Here is an 18180-nt window from a genome sequence, read left to right as displayed (position 1 = left end):
GCAAGGGAAGCTCAGGATATATATACGTGTGTGGCATGATTCAGACTTCTAGCTTGCTGTGCCCTAGGGAAGCATGGGAGATCCTCAGCCTAACGGGATGCCTTGCTACCCTCAACCCCACTCCTACCTTGTTTCCCCTTCAGTCAGTACTCCGGGGTTCGGGTCTGAGAGCTGCAATGGGGAGCCCAGGGAGCCAAGCAACCCCCAGTGGATGTGCTGAAATCCTACATGATGGTACCCAGAGAGTTTCTGAACCATCCTGTCATATGGGCAAGGAAGCCTGCCCCACATCCTGGGGTACCTGTATAATCTAATAAAGCCTGTGGGTGCCATCCCTTTACCTGGGTCATAGTAGCACAGGTGAACTAGGATGTTAGGTATCATTTCTTTGGGCTGGATTCCTATCCACTTGGTGGGGTAACACTGGTTAGCTAATGCCCATCTGAAGCTCTTCCTGGCAGGGCTCTGTGTCTGACTAATTAGAAATGCAAAAAGGAGTTTGTCACTACTTAATAAATGGCTTCTGATAGACAACTAAGGAGTCCCAGGGTTCAAGGGAAATGGTGAGAAACACTACAGGGTCTTGAGTTTGGGGCTAACAGCTTCAGCTTAATCTCTGTGTCTACATAGGGCAGGTTATTTGTCTTTTCTGAGTCTGTTTGCTAAGCCTGCCATAACACAAGCCCATCGGGCTGGGTGGCTTAAAACAACACACATTTATTTTCTCACAGTTGTGTTGGCTGGACAGCTACGATCAAGGTGCTGGCAGAGTGGGTTTCCCCTGGGGCCTCTCTTCTAAACACGTGCATCCCCGATATGTCTGTCTGTGTGTCTAGACCTCCTCTTCTTTCAAGGACACCGGTCAGATTAGGTTAGGGCTGCCCTAACTGCCTCAGTCCATCTTAGTCACCTCTTTAAAGGTCCTGTCTCTGAATGCAGTCACCTTCTGAGGTAGAGGATTAGGGTTTCAACATAGGAATTCTGGGGGGGAGGCAAAATTCCCCCCAGGTCCCTGCCCATAGCAGACACAATAATAAAACCTACTTCATGAGTTATTTTGCGGACAAAAGAGGTACAGGATGTGAAGGAGCTCTGCAAACAGCAGGAAGAAATGTCCCTCCTCACTCTGTTAGGGAGAAGTTGACATGCAGTGGAGGGGGGGCGGGGGTGTGGGACTTTCTTACTCTCTTCAGAAGGAGAGGACACAAGTGGGGCTCTGCCTTGTGGTGGGGCCAGGTTCAGTCCCCACAGTCCAGACAGGTGAGTGGTAGCTGGTAGGCCTCTCTCAAACTTGGCCTGCCAAGGCGTGTCACGTGTCACCTTGGGCTCCTCTCCTGCCTCCAAATTTCCATGGAAATGGGCCACGTGCCCTTGGTGGTTCAGGCACCCAGAGCCTTAAAAGCTAAGCACTGAGCAGATTGCCTCAGCTTCCCACTGGGTCTGGTCTGTGCAGATGAAGGACTGCTCCTGGCGAAAGAGCTTCAAAGCCAACTTAGAAGCCTGGCAACCTGAAAATAGCCTGGGGGTGGGGAGATGGAGAGCCCCACAAGGCTGTTTCTTGATTTTTGGGAAGGGAGGGGCTCTGGGGTTTCCTTGGGCACCAAAGGGTGGGTAAGGAAAGAGGCTTTAAGTGACGTATAGGATCTTCACCTGGACACATTCCCACCTGGCCTCTCAAAGCACCAGGCCCTTAGGGATCCCAACCATACCTGACCTGAAGAATAATCTAGGGCCATGCTTTTCCTCACGATCTTAGCTCGGACATGGGGTAGAGGCAGAAGGACCTTTGCCAGAAAAATAAGCAGGCAGGAGGCCTCATTCCCTGGCATTCTGTAAACCCAACATGAAGAATGTGCTCCTGAGACTAGCTGTGGGGCAGAGACCTACATCGGATACTACTGCTGGGCACCCACAAGTGTCATTACCTCAGGAGAAGTCACTTAGCTTTTCTGAGTCTGTCTTTTATCTGGAAAATGTAGATACAGTAACCCACTGGCAGGGTTGTGGTGAGGTGTAGAAGTGATGCAATCAGAGGCCCTGCACAGAGAGCACACAGAAAGCCCTTAAGAAACAGCGGCTGTTACGGGGATTTTATGTTTCCTTAGAAAGGGGCGACCTCAGAATATCCTGTCTTTGCTACATGGTGAGTGGCCTTCTGTGGATGGTAATTGACATGACCCAGAGAAGGTATTGCAGGAGGCATAAGAAAGAGGGAGAGGAAGATATGGAAGGTGGGTAAGAGAGGAGAAGGTAGGGGGAGAATGAAGTGCTGAGGAGAAGAAAAGCAGATGTACCGTGAAGGCCAGAGGTACTGTGACCTTGAACTTTTAGGATGACTGTCCTTCCTGGCAAATGAAGCATCTCTATTACCACTCTTTGACTCTAAAGCAGGAGATTCAGCATTTTATTTGCAAATGAGTTCCTTTAGTTCCTTTTCTTCACGTGTGTGTGTGTGTGTGTGTGTGTGTGTGTGAGAGAGAGAGAGAGAGAGAGAGAGAGAGAGAGAGAAAGAGAGAGAGGAAGAGAGAGAGAGAGAGAGAGAGATGGAGGGAGGGGGAGAAAGAAAGAGAGAGAGAGAAAGAGAAAGATACGACCTCATAGTGATCCACTATTCCTGGCCTGAGCAAGGAAGAGTAGGGTTGGATCTGGAGATACTTCAGGCATAGTGTTGATACCCCTGCTAGTGAAGCACCTCCTTTGAGGGGAGTGTCCTTTGTGTCCTGCTGTTGTCATACTGGCTTGCAGGTTTCTTCTACTCCCAGGGGTCTGTTTAAAGCCCAATAAAAGTGTCCAGAGAGTGTTGAGTGGTCTTTGCCTCTGGAAAATCCAGATGGAAGCAGATCGGAAGGAGAAGCAGCCTAGAGCCTCTGCTTTCTAAAGAGGAGAGGCTGTAGGCTCGGAGGGAAAGGGAATGTGTTGATCTAGCAGGCAGGCGCTGGGATTTCTGTCTCTGCTCTGGCTGTCTAGTTGTGTGGCCCTGGGCAAGTCACTTTCCTCCTCAGGGCCTCTATTTTCCCTGATTTGGCATAGGGGCATTCTACCCTTCAAGTCTGTTGGAGCTGTTCCAACAAAAGTAGAGTCTGGATTTCCTGACTGTCTGGGTCAAGAACAGATTGGCAGCAATCTTTACCACTCCTTACACTGTGCAGAAGTCAGAACATTCTGTGCAACCCTACACTGAGGCGAGAGAAAGAGTAAGCGCGGGCACACGCGGGCTCACAATGGCCATTGTTGTTGGTTCCTGAAAGCCTGCTGTGTGGTGGGGTGGGGAGGGAAGAGTGGGGCCTCCATTCTGTGTGGCTTTCTCTTCCTGGGTGAGGCAGGGCTCTGAAGAAAGCTCTGTATTTTGTGGAAGGGGGCATCTAATCCTCTCTATGCATACGGGTCAGGTGCTTCAGAAGGGGAGAGGCAGTGTGCTGGAGAATTCCTCAGGAAGAAATGATCTCCTAGAAATGGCTCTGAAGCAAGCCTCTGACATCATCATGGAGTGAGAAGGTCTTTTAAGGTCTGGGAGGCAGTGGAGGTACAGGGAATCTTGACCTGGTGGTCCCAATGAAGTCATGAAGAAAATGACCATTACTGAGCACAGACTCTAGGCCAGGCAGGCCTAGAGCTTTACAAAGGTTATGCTTTTAACCCTCACGGCAACTCTGTTAGATAGCAACTATTATCTCGACATAAAAAACTCCTGAGGCTCAGTGGGGTTGAGAAGCTTGCCTAACGTCACAAAGCTGGCGTGTGGTACAGCTGGAATTCAAACCAAGGCTTGTTTGACTCCAAAAATAAGCTCTGAATAAAGAACTCAAGGCAGAGACAAAATACCTTAGAGTGACAGGGTGTCTGAGGGCAGGGAAGTGAGCATGGAGGGGGTGAGCCTCTTCTTGGCTCTTCTCAGGGAAGACTTCTTGGCTGCACAATCTTATTAAATGGAATGATGACTTTCTCGGCTTGAATGTCAAATGCTATTGTTGGTATGTTGTTGGTAATTGTTGGTGTATTGTCTGGCTTTACTTTGCTCATGGAGCTTGAGAAGCTCCAGGTACAGTGGATGTAATGAAATCAATCAATTAGTGGTGAGATTTTCCAGTTCAACTCAAACCTGATTCTCACGCATGACACATACAAGGTACGTTGCAGACATCTACACCCACCAGGCTAATCACAGCTCAGAGAGATAAGCACACCACCCACCTGCCCCAGAAAGGCAAAAGCAGAGAGTTGTGATCAGAGAGACTTTTTCTGGTTGTTGGGTCAGGATTGGCCAGAAACGGGGGGGTGGGGGTGGGTGGGGGAGGGTATTGTGGTGTATATGGAGAGAATGCCATGTTTGGAATACCAGGACTTGGCTCTAGTCCCAGATCCATCAATCAGTGTGGCCTTGGACAGGTCAATTGACCTCCCTGAGCCTCATTTTTCTAATTATAAAGTGTTTCTCAAGGGTGTTGTAAGGGATTAAGATGAGATGAGGAGTATAAAGTATTTCTCACATCTAGTGTTAAATTCAAATAGATGCTTAACAAGTATGGGGCAAATCGGCCTGAAAACGGATCAAGCGTGAGGGAGGTGGAAAAGACACAGGTTCCAGTGTAAGGCGTCCATTCTGTGAATGTGTTGGGGGCGGGGGCGGCGGTCTGCTGTGGAGGCTGACGGGAGAGGGCGGGGTGTGTGGGCAGAAGCTGGGATCCTGTTGGCTGGTTTGTGGGGAGGGAGGAACCACGCACGTGGCAGCGCCCCCTCTGTCTGACCCCTACTCCTGTTGGCTTTTGTTCCTTCTTCCTTTGGGCCACAGCCTCCCGGTTCCGGACCTGAGAGCTGTAAGCCTGCATCATGCATTAGCCTCTGAACAGGTCTCCTGCCACCAGTCCCCTTTCCTGTCCCCTAACCCAAACTGCATACTACTCTCCCATCCTATTGCTCCGGGCTTACACCCCGTCACCTCTTCCTCTCTTCCTATTATTCGAGGATCATGAACCAATTCTGTGGCACATTACTCCAGGGTCTCTATCTCTCTGGCCTTCCCTTGTGCTACCTCTACACGCTAGTGCTCCAGCCCCCCTTCCCCTCTTCTCCCTCACCGTCTTTTCAAATCCTTGCCAGCTTCAAGTACAGCACACACACATCGCACCTTGCTCATTCATTCATTCATGCATCCACTTATTCTTACATCAGATATTTCCCGATCACCTCCTAGATGCATGGCACAGTACTGACAGCTGGGGATCAAGTTCCTAAGGAAAGCCTTTTATTTTCTTGCCTCCCACACTCGTATGATACTGTTTATGCCACTCCATGGCACTTGCCTATCATACCAGTGTTAACACTACTGTTCTGCATAGATCTCCTGTAGGTAGACTGTGAACTACTGGAGGTCAGGACACATCCCACTCTTGGTTGCATCTTCCATAGCACCTGGAACACTGACAGTACTTGAAGGCAGGTTTGAATCCAGGCTCTATCATGTACACCTTTCTTGGGCCGCTTATCCCCATTAACCTCAGTGTCCTCAGCCGTAAAGTGGATTAAATACAGATGATGTCTGACTTGCAATTTTTTTGACTTTATAGAGACGCAAAAGCCATACATTCAGTAGAAACCATATCTCAAATTTTGAATCCCAGGCCAGTGATGTGAGGTACCATACTGTCTCATGATGCCGGGCAGGGGCAGCAAACCACAGCTCCCAGCCAGCCACACGATCACAGGGTACACAACTGATACATGACAACCCTTCCATACCCAAAGAGCCATTCTGGTTTTCAGTTTCAGTACAGGATTCATTACATTACAAGAGATAGTTCACACTTCATTATAAAATAGGCTTTGTGTGAGATGGTTTTGCCCAGCTGTAGGGTAATGTAAGTGTTCTAAGCACGTTTAAGGTAGGCTATGCTGCGATGTGGGTTAGGTAGGTTAGGTGTCGTTAACGCATTTTGAACTTACAGTATTTTCAGTTTACAATGGGATTACTAGGATGCAACCCTGTCGTAAGTCCAGGAAGATCTGTAATTAAATATGCAACCCCAGAAGTAAGTGCTCAGTAAAGAACACCTCAGTACGTATTTATCGATAAATTGAGGACATGAAACACTTCGTACCCAAATTAGGAACGGATCAAGGGCACCAGTGTTCAGGCTGTGTGGAATGTGTGGCCAGCATGGAGTTCTGCTGTCGGCTGGGTCTTAGGAGACACCTGATATTAAATGGCTAAAAAGCTGCTACAGAGAAACAGGGTCTGGTGTGTGGGCCAAGATGGGGCAAACAGAAGAGGAAAAAATCTAAGGTAGTCTAGGCCCTCTAGTCTAGAAGTTTCCTCTGCATGTGAAAAATGAAAGGTTCAATGGCTTTGTGGTTCTGTTTTGAGCAGCAAACTTCCTAAGGCAGGAATTAAGTAGAAGTTTGACTGCAGCTTGACCCTGTGTGAACAAGTTTCCCCCATCCTAGAGATGATGAGGCAGCCTCCAGAGGCACATTCTATCTTGCCAACCCCTCCCAGGTCTTGGTTGGGGATGGGGTGGGGAAGAGGAGGAGACACAGCTGGAGTCAGAGCCCTCTTGATTCAGAAGTCAGCTGAAGAAGAATAAAGGGTTGCTTTTGTTTAATTTCCAGTGAATTTAGTTGGGTCAGGGACAGCCAGAAATGAGGGGGCTGGGGCAGGTACTCTGGTGTGTGCAGAAAGAATTCCACCTTGAAAGACTAGGACTTGGGCTCTAGTTCCAGATCCACCAATTTGTGTGACCCATTGGGCAGGTCCATTAATCTCTCTGGGTCTCATTTTCCTAATCCATAAGGTTTCTTCTTGGCATTCTCAGGGGGGAGCCGCTAGGCTCACCAGTGCAGTGCTTCTCAAACTTCAACACACACATGATCACCAAAGGTTCTTGTGGAAACCCAGATTCGGCTCCAGCAGGTCTGGCCTAGGACCCGAGAGTCTACATTTCTGACACTGTCGGGTGATGCCCTTGCTGCCGGTTGTGGACCATATGAGGTTCTAGTGCAGAAATTGGGCAAATCCAGCCCGATGCTAGTTTGTGTAAATAAAGTTGTATTGCAGCACGGCCACGTCCATTCATTTGTGTATTGTCCATGGCTGCTTTCACACTAAGTGGACAGAGTCAGATAGTTGCATCAGAGACCTTATGGCCCACAAAGCCTAACTATTTTAATAGTTACTATGTGACCCTTTACAGGAAAAGTTTGCCGATCCCTGCTCTAGTGTACTGGGAACTGGCCCGTGTGAGCTAAAGGACCTGCACTTCAGTATGGGTTTCGCCAAGGGCAAGCCACTTTACCTTGCTGGTCCTCACTTTCCTTATCTAGAGGCACAATGATCTCTAGATTTCTAAGAGACCTGGGATTCTGGGATTTCAATGCTACATAGAAAACATTCTAGTTTCTATAGAAACGGGCTTCTGAGAACTAGGCTGTGTGGCCTTCATTTGGAAGCTGCAAAAAAGCATACCTGGTCCACCCCGCAGATCCCCCAGACAGCCCTGCCAGGTGCCCTGAGAGCCACACCTCATGTAGGGTCAGCGGGGAACAGACAGGGGCCTGGAGAAGGGAAGAGCGAGGATTGGAAGGTGGACCCCCCCACCCCCAGCCTCCTGTACAGGCTGATGCTGGCACAGGGGCCCTGGAACATCGTGCCCTAGCACCCACCACACACACAAATTCCACTTTGCTGAGGGATCAACTCAAACACTAACTCACCACTCCAGGTGCCCCTGACCCTGGGTGCTTCCAGTCAACTAATATTAACTAAGACCTTTTGAGGTCTCAGAGACTTTGTCAGGCACAAGAATGTAGAAGGAATTGCGACATCTGGAGCTGAAGAGCTCACGGTCAGGTGGCAGACACCATGTAAGGAGAGAATTGTAGGAGAGTTCCACAATCAGCCGTGAAGAGAAATGCGTGACTCTGGGTCTCCAGCTTGGGCCACAGGTGATGCCATTAACAAGGCAAGGAACATGGACAGGGGGCAGCAGGCTTTCAGAGAGATGGAAGGGTGTATAAAGAGGGAGAAGATAACACCTCATTTGGGGCATATTGATTCCGATGTGGACACCTGAAGGACTGAAGGACAATGCTGTAATTTCCTGTGAAAGGCAAAGCAGAGTTTCTCTGTAGGCCTGCAACGGGTTAAGAGGAATGACATGTATGTTGCCATGGTTACTTCCCAGCGCTGAGGGGAGTCCCACTACACACCCAAGTACCCCCGGCTCTTTAGGGATAACTCGCCTTGCTCTACCTCAGCCCCCAGGAGAGACCTTAGCCAGAAAGACCTCTGTGAAATGCACACTTGCTGGAAACATTTCTACTTTCTCTTAACCCCAGTGAGCAGTAAGTGGCTGACTACCGCTCATTATGACTATCTTTCCGGTCAGAGCTCCACCAAATTGGAAAATTGGGAACCTCCAACTCTGGACAGCTCCTGAACCCCACAGGCCACTTTCTGTCATGGTTTCATACAAGTGAAAAGGACGTGCTGAGAAACAAAGAACTCACAAGCTCACAATTATTTTCTTGGCTCATCTGAGCTCCGGCTCCTCACCTGGGAAAGTGAGTCTGAGATGGCTGGCTGGCGGCCCATGCCATCGCTTTGAGATTTAGGGGATGGTCCACACATCAGTGAAAATCTACACGGGCACAGCGTGGAGGCAGAGAGAACGATGTGTGCCTGTAAAGTAGTAGGGTCAACCAAAGTGACCCTTCCCAGGCAAGACCTCTGCATCTGGGCAGATCTATGATGAGGAACTTGCCAGGAGGGGGCCTGTGTGTTGCCTGCTCAGTTGGTTTGAATGAGGCATATCCGTGAGCTACACTGGCTGGCTGGTCTCGCTGGGGTTCGGGGTAGACATGTGACTCTCCTTCTTGGCATTTATCTCGGATCCTAATCACGTGCCTGTGGATTATTTTATTGAGGCCTGGCTCCCATACTCCCTAAGGGCTATAGGGACTGTGTTTTTGCTCATCATTGTTCCCTGGTGCCTGGCACTTGATAGGTACTCCGTAAGTGTGTGCTGAATAAATGATAGAAAGCCTGTCTCCACTGCTGGAAAACTGACGTGAAAGTCTGAGGAGATTTGCCCTCTCCGTTTGGAACCTTGTCTAGGATACCCTGTGTGCAGTTCAAGTGGGATGCACTAAGAAATCTCTGAGAAAAAATGTTGTTTTAATATCAGATAGACAGAGGAGCGTAGGTGTGGGTGATACAGCCTGAAGGCTATTGCTGGTTTAAGGCTAAAGGTTGGATTGGGGCAGACGTGAAGCTCAGTGAAGAATTGGGAGAAAATGTGTAGGAAGTCCCCTCATTCGTATATAGGGTGGGGCTAGAGGGAAACAATGGTGGAGCTCCCCAGGGCTTTGCACGGACTGATCCAGCTTTGTGTCATGCCCTTGGTGCTTCACCTGGATTCAAGACTTGGCACCCTTGTCTTTATCTTGATTCACTGGAGAGCCAACTCAGGGGTGACTTCCACACTGGAAGTAATAGCCATATGAACTCAAGCACAGTGCCAACAAATAACCCTAGAGTTATAGGTTGTCAGAGCCACAGGTAATTGAAAGATAATCTAGACCTCATTTCTGAAGCAGAGGTTAATAGAGTGAAGCTCTAAATCTGGCCCCTTTCTTATCACATACTAAATATTTATCACCCTCCATTTATCACTTAACAATAATTCTGATTACTATTGATCAAATGCTCACCATGTTCCAGGCATTCTCCTAAATGCTCTACATGGATGATCTCATTTAACTCTCAAAACAATGCTGAGGGAGAGAGACTGTAATTGTGTCCACTTTGTATGGATTGAAATGGAGGCTTGGAGAGGTTAAATGACTTAACCAATGTCACATGGCTGATGGTGGGAAGGCCTGGGTCTTTCAACTTCTAGTTCAGTGTTTAGTCCCTTATCCTACCTACACTGACTCCAAGTCCTCAAGATATATCTGAATTACTTATTTGCAGATCGCTTGCACATCTTACTTATTAACTGAGTTTCTAATGGTATCATGAGATGAAACTCTCAGCTTCACAAATACTCACATATAACTCTTTAAAATACATTCCTTTTTTTTTTTCCCTCCAAGATTGTCTATTAAGTGCCTGTTCCTGTCCAGCTCCAGAATCTACTGACTGCTGTGCTGGCAGACCAAAGGCAAGATTCCTTCCCCTTCTTCCCTACTCCCTCCCTCCAAAAAGCATTTCTGTAGAACAATGTGAGCCAGGTAGGTAGGATGTTAGGCTTTGAAGGGAACATAAAGATGAAGACCACATGCTCACCATTTTCCAGGCACTTGCAAGAGAAAGAAATGACAAGGCAACCCATAATCAGAGTACTGTCAAGACAGGAAGCTTAAGTGCTCTAGGAATTCAGAGGCTGGATTCACTTCCAGAGGTGCCACCAGAAAAGAGGCAGCCTTTGACACAGGCCTTAAAGGAGGAGCAGAATTTCCACAAGTATCTGTGGAGCTTTTCCTTGGACTGGCATATAAACATTTCCTGTTTTCTCAGTGCCTGGCTTGTACAATACACACAGTAGGACCTCAGAGAAATTTTCTGGTTGGACACTAGCCATTTGGGGCTAGCTAGGAATCATGGTCTTGGTTCTGATGCTACCACTGAACATAAATTGTATAAGTCCTACCCCTTCTCTGGGTCTTTGTTTTTCCCCAGCTATGAAATAGGGATGTGGAAGGGAGTGGGTATGACCTTACTCATGGGTTCTGGTTAGGATCACAATAAGCTAATATATGCAAAACTATTTGCAAGCCAAAATGAAAGATTTGACAAATGGAGGAGACTCTCTGTCACTATTCTTATTGGTGTTATAAAAACTAAAAAGAACCGATGTCCATGTACTGCTTATTATCCAACAACCTTTTTTTTTTGGACTAACTACACTGGGTCAAGCAGTGGGGATACAAAGAGGAAATAACAGCCAGCCTCCATGTTTGGAACATGAAAGGTCTAGGAGATGCTGGTACAGTTGATGGTATAAGTTTAATGTGCTAGGACAAAGGCTGGGCTGGACTCTGGCAGGAGCTCTGCTCCTTTTTAGTGATAGTAAAGGTAGATGGCAATGCTAAAGATAAGAACTTCAAAATCAGAAATTCAACTGGTATGCTCCAGAATAAAACTAGGATTAAGGGTGAGGGAATTTCTTTTTAAGAGCTTCTACTATGTTCCAGACACTTTCACATCTATTATCCTCATGACAAGTTAGGTATTTTTATGCCCATTTTACAGATGAGGAAGCTGAGACTCAAGGAAGTTGGCTTTATAAAACCAGAAAGTGTAAAGCCTAAATGTAAACCCAAGTCATTCAATTGCAAGCTTGGTGATTTTCCCAGGACTCATTGTGTTCTAAACTATGCAATGTTTTCATAGAACTCATCCCATGCTCATCTTGAATGACCTTATTTCTTGGATTACTTTTCTAAGGAGAAAGACTGATCTGTGATGACAGAGGTTTGACAGTAACCTCTTCTACTGTCATTTCCTCTTACACCTCCTAAGATAAGTTGCTTCCCTCTGATTGCGCTTTCCTGACTTTTTCTTCACCTCCAATCCCAATGAAATTGCCAAGGAGTAAAGAATCCCAGCAAATGAACAGCCTATATAGAGAGATACTTGCCTTCTCAGCGGCTGGCCTATAAAATGTGAAACAAAACACACTGAAAGATGAAAGGAACCTGCCATACAATTTCGCTCAAAGAGCCCACCTAGACCACAACCTGTCCATTCCTTAATTTTGCAAAGCCGTGAAGAACCCATGATCTATAGGAGTCTATGTGCTTGTCACACTTGTCCATTTTACAGATAACAAACTGAAACCCACAAGAGTGAAAGACCTGCCCAACGTCACACACTAGTGAGAGGCAGAGTATGGATTGGAACCCAGGTCTCTTGACTCTCAGGCCGATGCTTTTCTACTAAAATAGGTTGTCTCTTTAGCTTCCTGCCCCCTCCCCCCATTTAACATCTCAACGTAAATGAGATCATGGCCCTTTCAAAAGGAAGCTCAATGCTGCTGTCTCTGTAAAGCCCAGAAGCCAGGCTCCCCTTTGGACTCTGCTCTGATCAGCTTATGTCTTCATCTAAAGAACAGGAAGTAGCTTCAGTTTTAGCTCTGATAGCACATTCTGGGGGTGGGAAAAGGGGATTTGGGGAAGAGAGTTCCTGTAGATGATGGTCAAGAGCAATCAGCAGACACATTACCCTTGCTTAAAGGGGAAGATACACGATCAAATATGTAAGGAGAAGATAAGGGTTTTATCTTTGAGTCCTAAGCAGAACACATCCTCAGCAAGAGCTTCCCCATGCCGTGGATGGGGGTAAGGGGAGGATTCTCCCACGATTCTGTTCTAATGGAACGGGTTGTCAGGGTGGGAGTTAGGGTACGAGCACCAGGGTGGGAAAGTCTGCATAAACTTTCTATAACCTCCAGTGCTTCCCCCACCCTCTGCCAGCACCCACAACTTCCCCTGCCAAGGGAGGAAGGAGGAACACATTATTCAGTTTAATAATTTATACAAATTGAAAAGTTTACTGGGTAAAATAAAGGGGACTTAGGAGAGCAACGGAGAAATTAAAATTCCTGAGTCCTCTCTCAAAGGGTGGAGGTGTGGAGATGATACCCCTTGACGACCTTGACTTGGAATATAACAATCTGATTGTGTAACAGATGGGTCCCAAATAAGCAAGTAACTCCTCCCTTTGTTGGTCAGCCAAGTTTTGTCTCCTATGGTAAGATCACATCCAATCTGAGCATTTGCAGCCTGGGACATCAAAGAACACAGACCCAGATCCACTGATACTTTGTCTACGTTAGTGGTTCTCAAGTCTGGCAGCCCATCAGAGTTGTCTGGGGTGCTCATTACAAATTTAGATTCCCAGGAACCAACACAGAGACTATTGGGTAGATCTGGGCTAGGGCCCAGGCATCTTCATTTTCAACAAGCAGGCCTGGTCTAAGAACCAATGATCTGGTTCGACCCCATTCATTTAGCTACCAAAATTTTACATGAGATGCTGGTTTTACAGCAAAGAAAGCTGAGATGCCAAAAATAGGTTAGTGCCAGTACTTGGACTGGAACCCAGTCTCCTGGCTCTTGATGTGGTATCTCTGTCAACACCTCCACACATGGCTTTCCTCCCTCAGCTCACCAGTCCATTGAGAACCCCTGAGGATCAGGGTGGCCATTCATCCAATCCATAGAAGATTCAGAGCTGCCCAGGTACTCTGATTGAGTTCCTACCTGGTTCATTGGTGGAAATGGCTGGTAAGGGGTAGGGATATATATCCTGGTGGGTTAATAGGGGAAGGTCCAGCTGATGGCTTCTAAGGCATCTGACCATTGCTCTGGTCAGAAAGAACAGTCAGTCCATAGAAGCAACCTGCTGCATCAGAGGAGCCAGGGGGGCTGGGCTGACAGGGGAGAGTAGTGGCAGATGAAGTCGCTGAGGTAACATGAGGCCTGACCATCTAGGGCCCTTTAGGCCACATATAGATCTCTGGCTTTTGCTCTGAGCCACTGCAGGATTTTGAGCCAGAGAATGGCATAATCTGACATATTTTCCCAGGGGTACTCTGATGCAATAGTGAGAACAGACTCTACAGGGACGGGGTAGAAGCAAGGAATCCAGTTAGGGGGATTTGTAGTGATCCAGGGGACAGCAGATGGTGGCTCAGATCAAGGTGGCAGAAATGCAGTGGTGAGAAGCGACGGGACCCTGGATGTTTTTTAAAAGTAGAGCTAACAGGTTTTCTGATAGACTAGATATGAGATGTGAGATAAAAGGGTGCCGAGTGTTTCCGCTCGAGCAATGGGCAGGCTGGAGTTAACATCAACAGAAATGGAGAAGTCTCTGGGTGGAGAAGTTTTGTGGGAGGGACATCAGGAGTTCAGTTTTAGATATGCTGAGTCACTGACACTCACGTGGTATTTAAATAAAGTCTCACGCCTGGATGAGGTCATCAAGAGACTGAGTACAGACAGAAAAGAGGGTTGAGTCCCTTGCCTGTGGACCGCCGGCACCAAGAGGTTAGAGAGATGGGGAATCAGAGAAAGAGACTGAAAAGGGGTAACCAGTGGGGTAGCTGGAAAACAGGAAGATGTGGAATCCTGGAAGCCAAGTGAACAGTATTTTCAGGAACAAGGAGAGATTGGGTCAAATGCTGCTGATGAGTGAAGTAAGATCAAGTTTGAGAAGTGACCACTGGGTTTAGTTATGCGAGGACACGGGTAACCTAGAGAGCAGCATTTGACTCCTGACCTCACAGATCCCCAGTTTGATCACTGACTGTCATTTAGGGATCCCTTATTGTTATCTTCTCTTCTCAATTAGGTGGTAGATTTTGCAACAACAGGGATAAGTCAGCATGGCCCCAAATGGGTCCTTGTTGGGCTGTAGGACCTTCTAGAGCCTGCTGTTGGTCCTGATACAGTTTGCTAATAGGCCCACCTGAATACTCCTCTCACTGGGACACTGACCTAGAGCAATTTTCCTCATGCCTTGCTTACCTTGGATGCAGAATTTCAGTTCCTTGGGGTCAGTGACGACTTTCCTGCTTTCCCGTATTACAGCCCGGTTCTTCTTGGTTTCTCCCCAGAGATTGGTGCCTCCGTACATGCTGGGAATGTTGAGAATGGCAATGCCTTCAAGGAAGATGTTGCTCAGGTCTACCCCAACCCCGTCACACTGAGGGACAGAGAGAAAAGGTCACTTGTTAGTGTTCTCAGTGTATCCCAACCCAAGGCTGTGTGTGTGTGTGTGTGTGTGTGTGTGTGTGTGTCTCTGTGTGTGTATGTGTGTGTGTGTGTGTGTGTGTGTGTGTGTGTGTGTGTGTACACGTGTGTGTATGCACATGCGCATGTGTGGTGGGGGCTCTCGTGAAGGGCGTGACAGGCCCTCAGCTACCTGCCTGCCTCTGTCAGATGCTGAATCCTGGGCAAAGCTGACGAGCCCTAATGCTTTGGCCACTGTAGTGGACTGGGGGAGATGCGATCCTGGTCGGCTCTGAGGACTAGAAGGGCCCAGAGGTCTTCCATAGATCTAGGGGGGCTTCAGGGATGATTCACAAGAAAACTGCAAACCTGTTCTCATTATCATCTCATTATCATCAATTCTGTCTTTGCATAACCACTGTGAAGATATGGTGGGACGCTGAGCCCAGAACCTTAATGCACAGTAGATTTTCAACAAAGGACAGAGAAATTCACCTCACCCCCTCCCTTTTTATCCCCCCTGTGAGAAGCACAAGACTTTAAGACTTGGAAGGCTTTCAGATAGCATGGAGAATAAATACAGTCAACGGTATTGTAATAGCACTGTATGGTGACAGATGGTAGCTATGTTTGTGATGAACACAGCGTAAGGTACAGAGTTGTTGAATCACTATGTTGTACACCTGAAACTAATGTAACACTGTGTGTCAACCACACTTCAATAACAAAGGAAAAAAGATCTGGAAGCCTTTCAGAATTCGCCTGTCTCCTGTATCTGCATTTTAAGTGCAATTTTGGCATATGTGCTTGCTGACGCAGCAGAGTTTCTCTATCCAATCTCCACCACCCTCATCCCCCGCCAGGTACAAAAGGCCAGAAGGCTTGAATCTGCCTGTCTCACATATCTATAATCAGTCTACTTTTGGCATACTGTTTACCAATGCAGCAAGAAATATATTAGCTCTGATCTTTGTTCCTCAGGATTGGAGGTAGTTTACTTCATTTACAGAAGGAAAAAAAACTAGACCCAGAGAGGTGAGCTAAGTTATTCAAGGTTGTACAGCTGATGATATAAAAAAGCAGGGCTTCAAAGTTAGGGAATTTGACTGTAAAGCCCAAGGTCTTTATCTTACTTATTGTGAGGCAGGAAAAATGCAAAGTATGCAATAAAAATCCACTGTCTTTGAGGTTACCTACAAATCTAAACTTCCAGAGATTTCTCAACAGAGGAGGAACAGGAAGGCTTGGCTTGTTGCCATTTACATTTGCTTACCTCTTGATTTCTTCAAAACTCTAATTTATGGCACCCTATCATCTCCATGGCTTGTCCCCCAACTATGAAATGGAATGCAGTGAGCTTCTTTGGTAATCAGAAACTCACTTCTTCGCTGGGAAATTCTGATTATTTGAAAGGTTGCTTCGTTATGTTGAACCAGATTCTCTTCCTGCTTCTACCTATTGGTCCTATTCTCCCTGCTAAAGCCAGACAGATTGACCCTCCTTTCTCCTCCATGGGGACAGCCCACCAAATACAAGATGACAATCATCACCATCACTGTTCATACGTACTAAGCACTGCCATATGCCAGGTTAAGCTTTCGTACACATCTCACGTATTACCTTAATAATCTTGGCTATCCCCTGTTTATATGTGTGGAAATGGAGACAAACAAGTGGTTAAGTAACTTGCCCAAAGTCACACAACGTACAAATGTAAGCACATAGATTTGATGGCAGGCAGTCAGAGGCTAAGTCCTAAGGGCTCCACCATTAAGTTGTGCACCCTCTGGGTTGAACACTGTCAACTCTCTCAGCCCCTCCTGTGGGCTTTGGTTTTCAGACTCTCCCCATCCTGGTTGCCCCATTCTGCACAGACTGTTGTTTGCCACCCTCCTATTCTGTATGTCCTCCAACACTGAAAAATAACACCAACCACAAGATCTGATGGCACAGGAGGCCATGGCAGGATCACTTCCTGGGGCTGGGTTCCTCTAACACTATCATTTCCCAGAAATGAGATACTGAGGGAAGCCCAGGTAAGGGTGCAACACATGTCCCTCTTTATCATTATCCTTATGGTGAAATATGACCACAGTTGCACTAGCTCTTTTGTTAGCAGCTAGATGACAGCAGAATCACTTCAGCTTGAATGGTGGTTGTCTCAGACACTCGGACCCTCATCCCATTATCTACTTCTCAGCCAGCTCTTCCCTATTGTGAACGTGTATAGGTATTTTTTGGTAAGTTTATTTATTTATTTTGGGAAATAGTTGGGGGGGGGAGGCGGCGGGAGGAGAGGGGGAGAGAGAGAGAGAGAGAGAGAGAGAGAGAGAGAGAGAGAGAGAGAGAATCCAAGCAGTCTCCATGCTGTCAGTGCAGAGCCCGATGCAGGGCTCATGAACTGTGAGATCTCATGAACTGTGAGATCATGACCTGAGCTGAAACCAAGAGTCAGATGCTTAACCAACTGAGGCACCCTGTGCCCCATGTAGGTATTTTTAAAAATAACTTAGACATAGGGCTTTATATTGATGTCAATCAATTTCATCTGGTTCTTAGCCTAAGCCCCCTCTGTCCATCTGGTTTATTTTAAATCCTTATTCTATGACCCCTTGCCATAGCCTTTGTATCATTTGGGGGTTAAGTCATTAAAACATGTATGTAAAGGGCAAAAGCAGGGACCAAGCCCTCTCTCTGGTCAGTTTAAGACAGCAGACACTGCTTAAACAGCCCACGAGGTGTGGCTGCCCTACCGGGGCTACATCCTCTGGACTGTCAGTCTATTTTTCATTACAATGTAGAATCATGGATATTAAAAATGAGAATGCTTTAAAAGAACATGTCCCATCTTTCATAAATGAGGGCCAGAGAAGTTTAGGAACTTGCCTGTGGTCACTCAACTTACTAATGGTGGAGCCAGATTAGTATCTAGGTCTCCAGACCTAAATCCTGTATTTTCTCCATGAAAGCATAAGACTGTGCTGAGATCCAATGGCATTTCCTAAATGACCACCCTACAACCTCTACCAGAAAAGGAATAAGAGGACGCATATTAAATCACTAATACCTGTGTGCAAAGGGCAAAGAGTTGGTTAATAATTTATTCCAGAAACTTGCCAGGGACTGGCATGTCTCCTTTTCTACTTTTCTGAAAACTGGGACATCTGTCCATTTGCCTCTCATTGGATCAATCCCACTCTGTTTTCTAGATTTGTCAAAGTGGCCCCTGAATGACGTGTATATAGGTTTGTCCAGCAACTTGGATTCCAGTGTATGTATTTTCCAAGGCCAGTTAGTTCTCTACTGCTCTGTGTTGGGCTGTGGTATCCACCTTTAGCATCTGGCCTTCCATTTTTTGTTAGGGCTACTCTCTCTTGAAAAAGATAAAAACTCTTTTGGAGGCAAAGTCCTAATGAGCTATCCTTTCCATGTTCTTTTTTGCTTCAAACA

The 18180-nt window shown here is 46.9% G+C and overlaps 1 protein-coding gene across 1 annotated transcript in view; it reads right to left on the bottom strand.

Moving 5' to 3' along the window:
- DGKG (diacylglycerol kinase gamma) overlaps positions 1-18180 on the bottom strand; it is a 202365-nt gene that overhangs the window by 21002 nt on the left and 163183 nt on the right. Inside the window, exon 22 of the mRNA XM_042955649.1 lies at positions 14527-14704. Coding sequence (XP_042811583.1) covers positions 14527-14704 — 178 coding nt within the window. The remainder of the gene's footprint in view (positions 1-14526; positions 14705-18180) is intronic.

The sequence above is a fragment of the Panthera leo genome, chromosome C2 (genome assembly GCF_018350215.1).
Source record: "Panthera leo isolate Ple1 chromosome C2, P.leo_Ple1_pat1.1, whole genome shotgun sequence".
Classification (NCBI taxonomy): domain Eukaryota; kingdom Metazoa; phylum Chordata; class Mammalia; order Carnivora; family Felidae; genus Panthera; species Panthera leo.
This window is presented reverse-complemented; position numbering and strand designations above follow the sequence as displayed.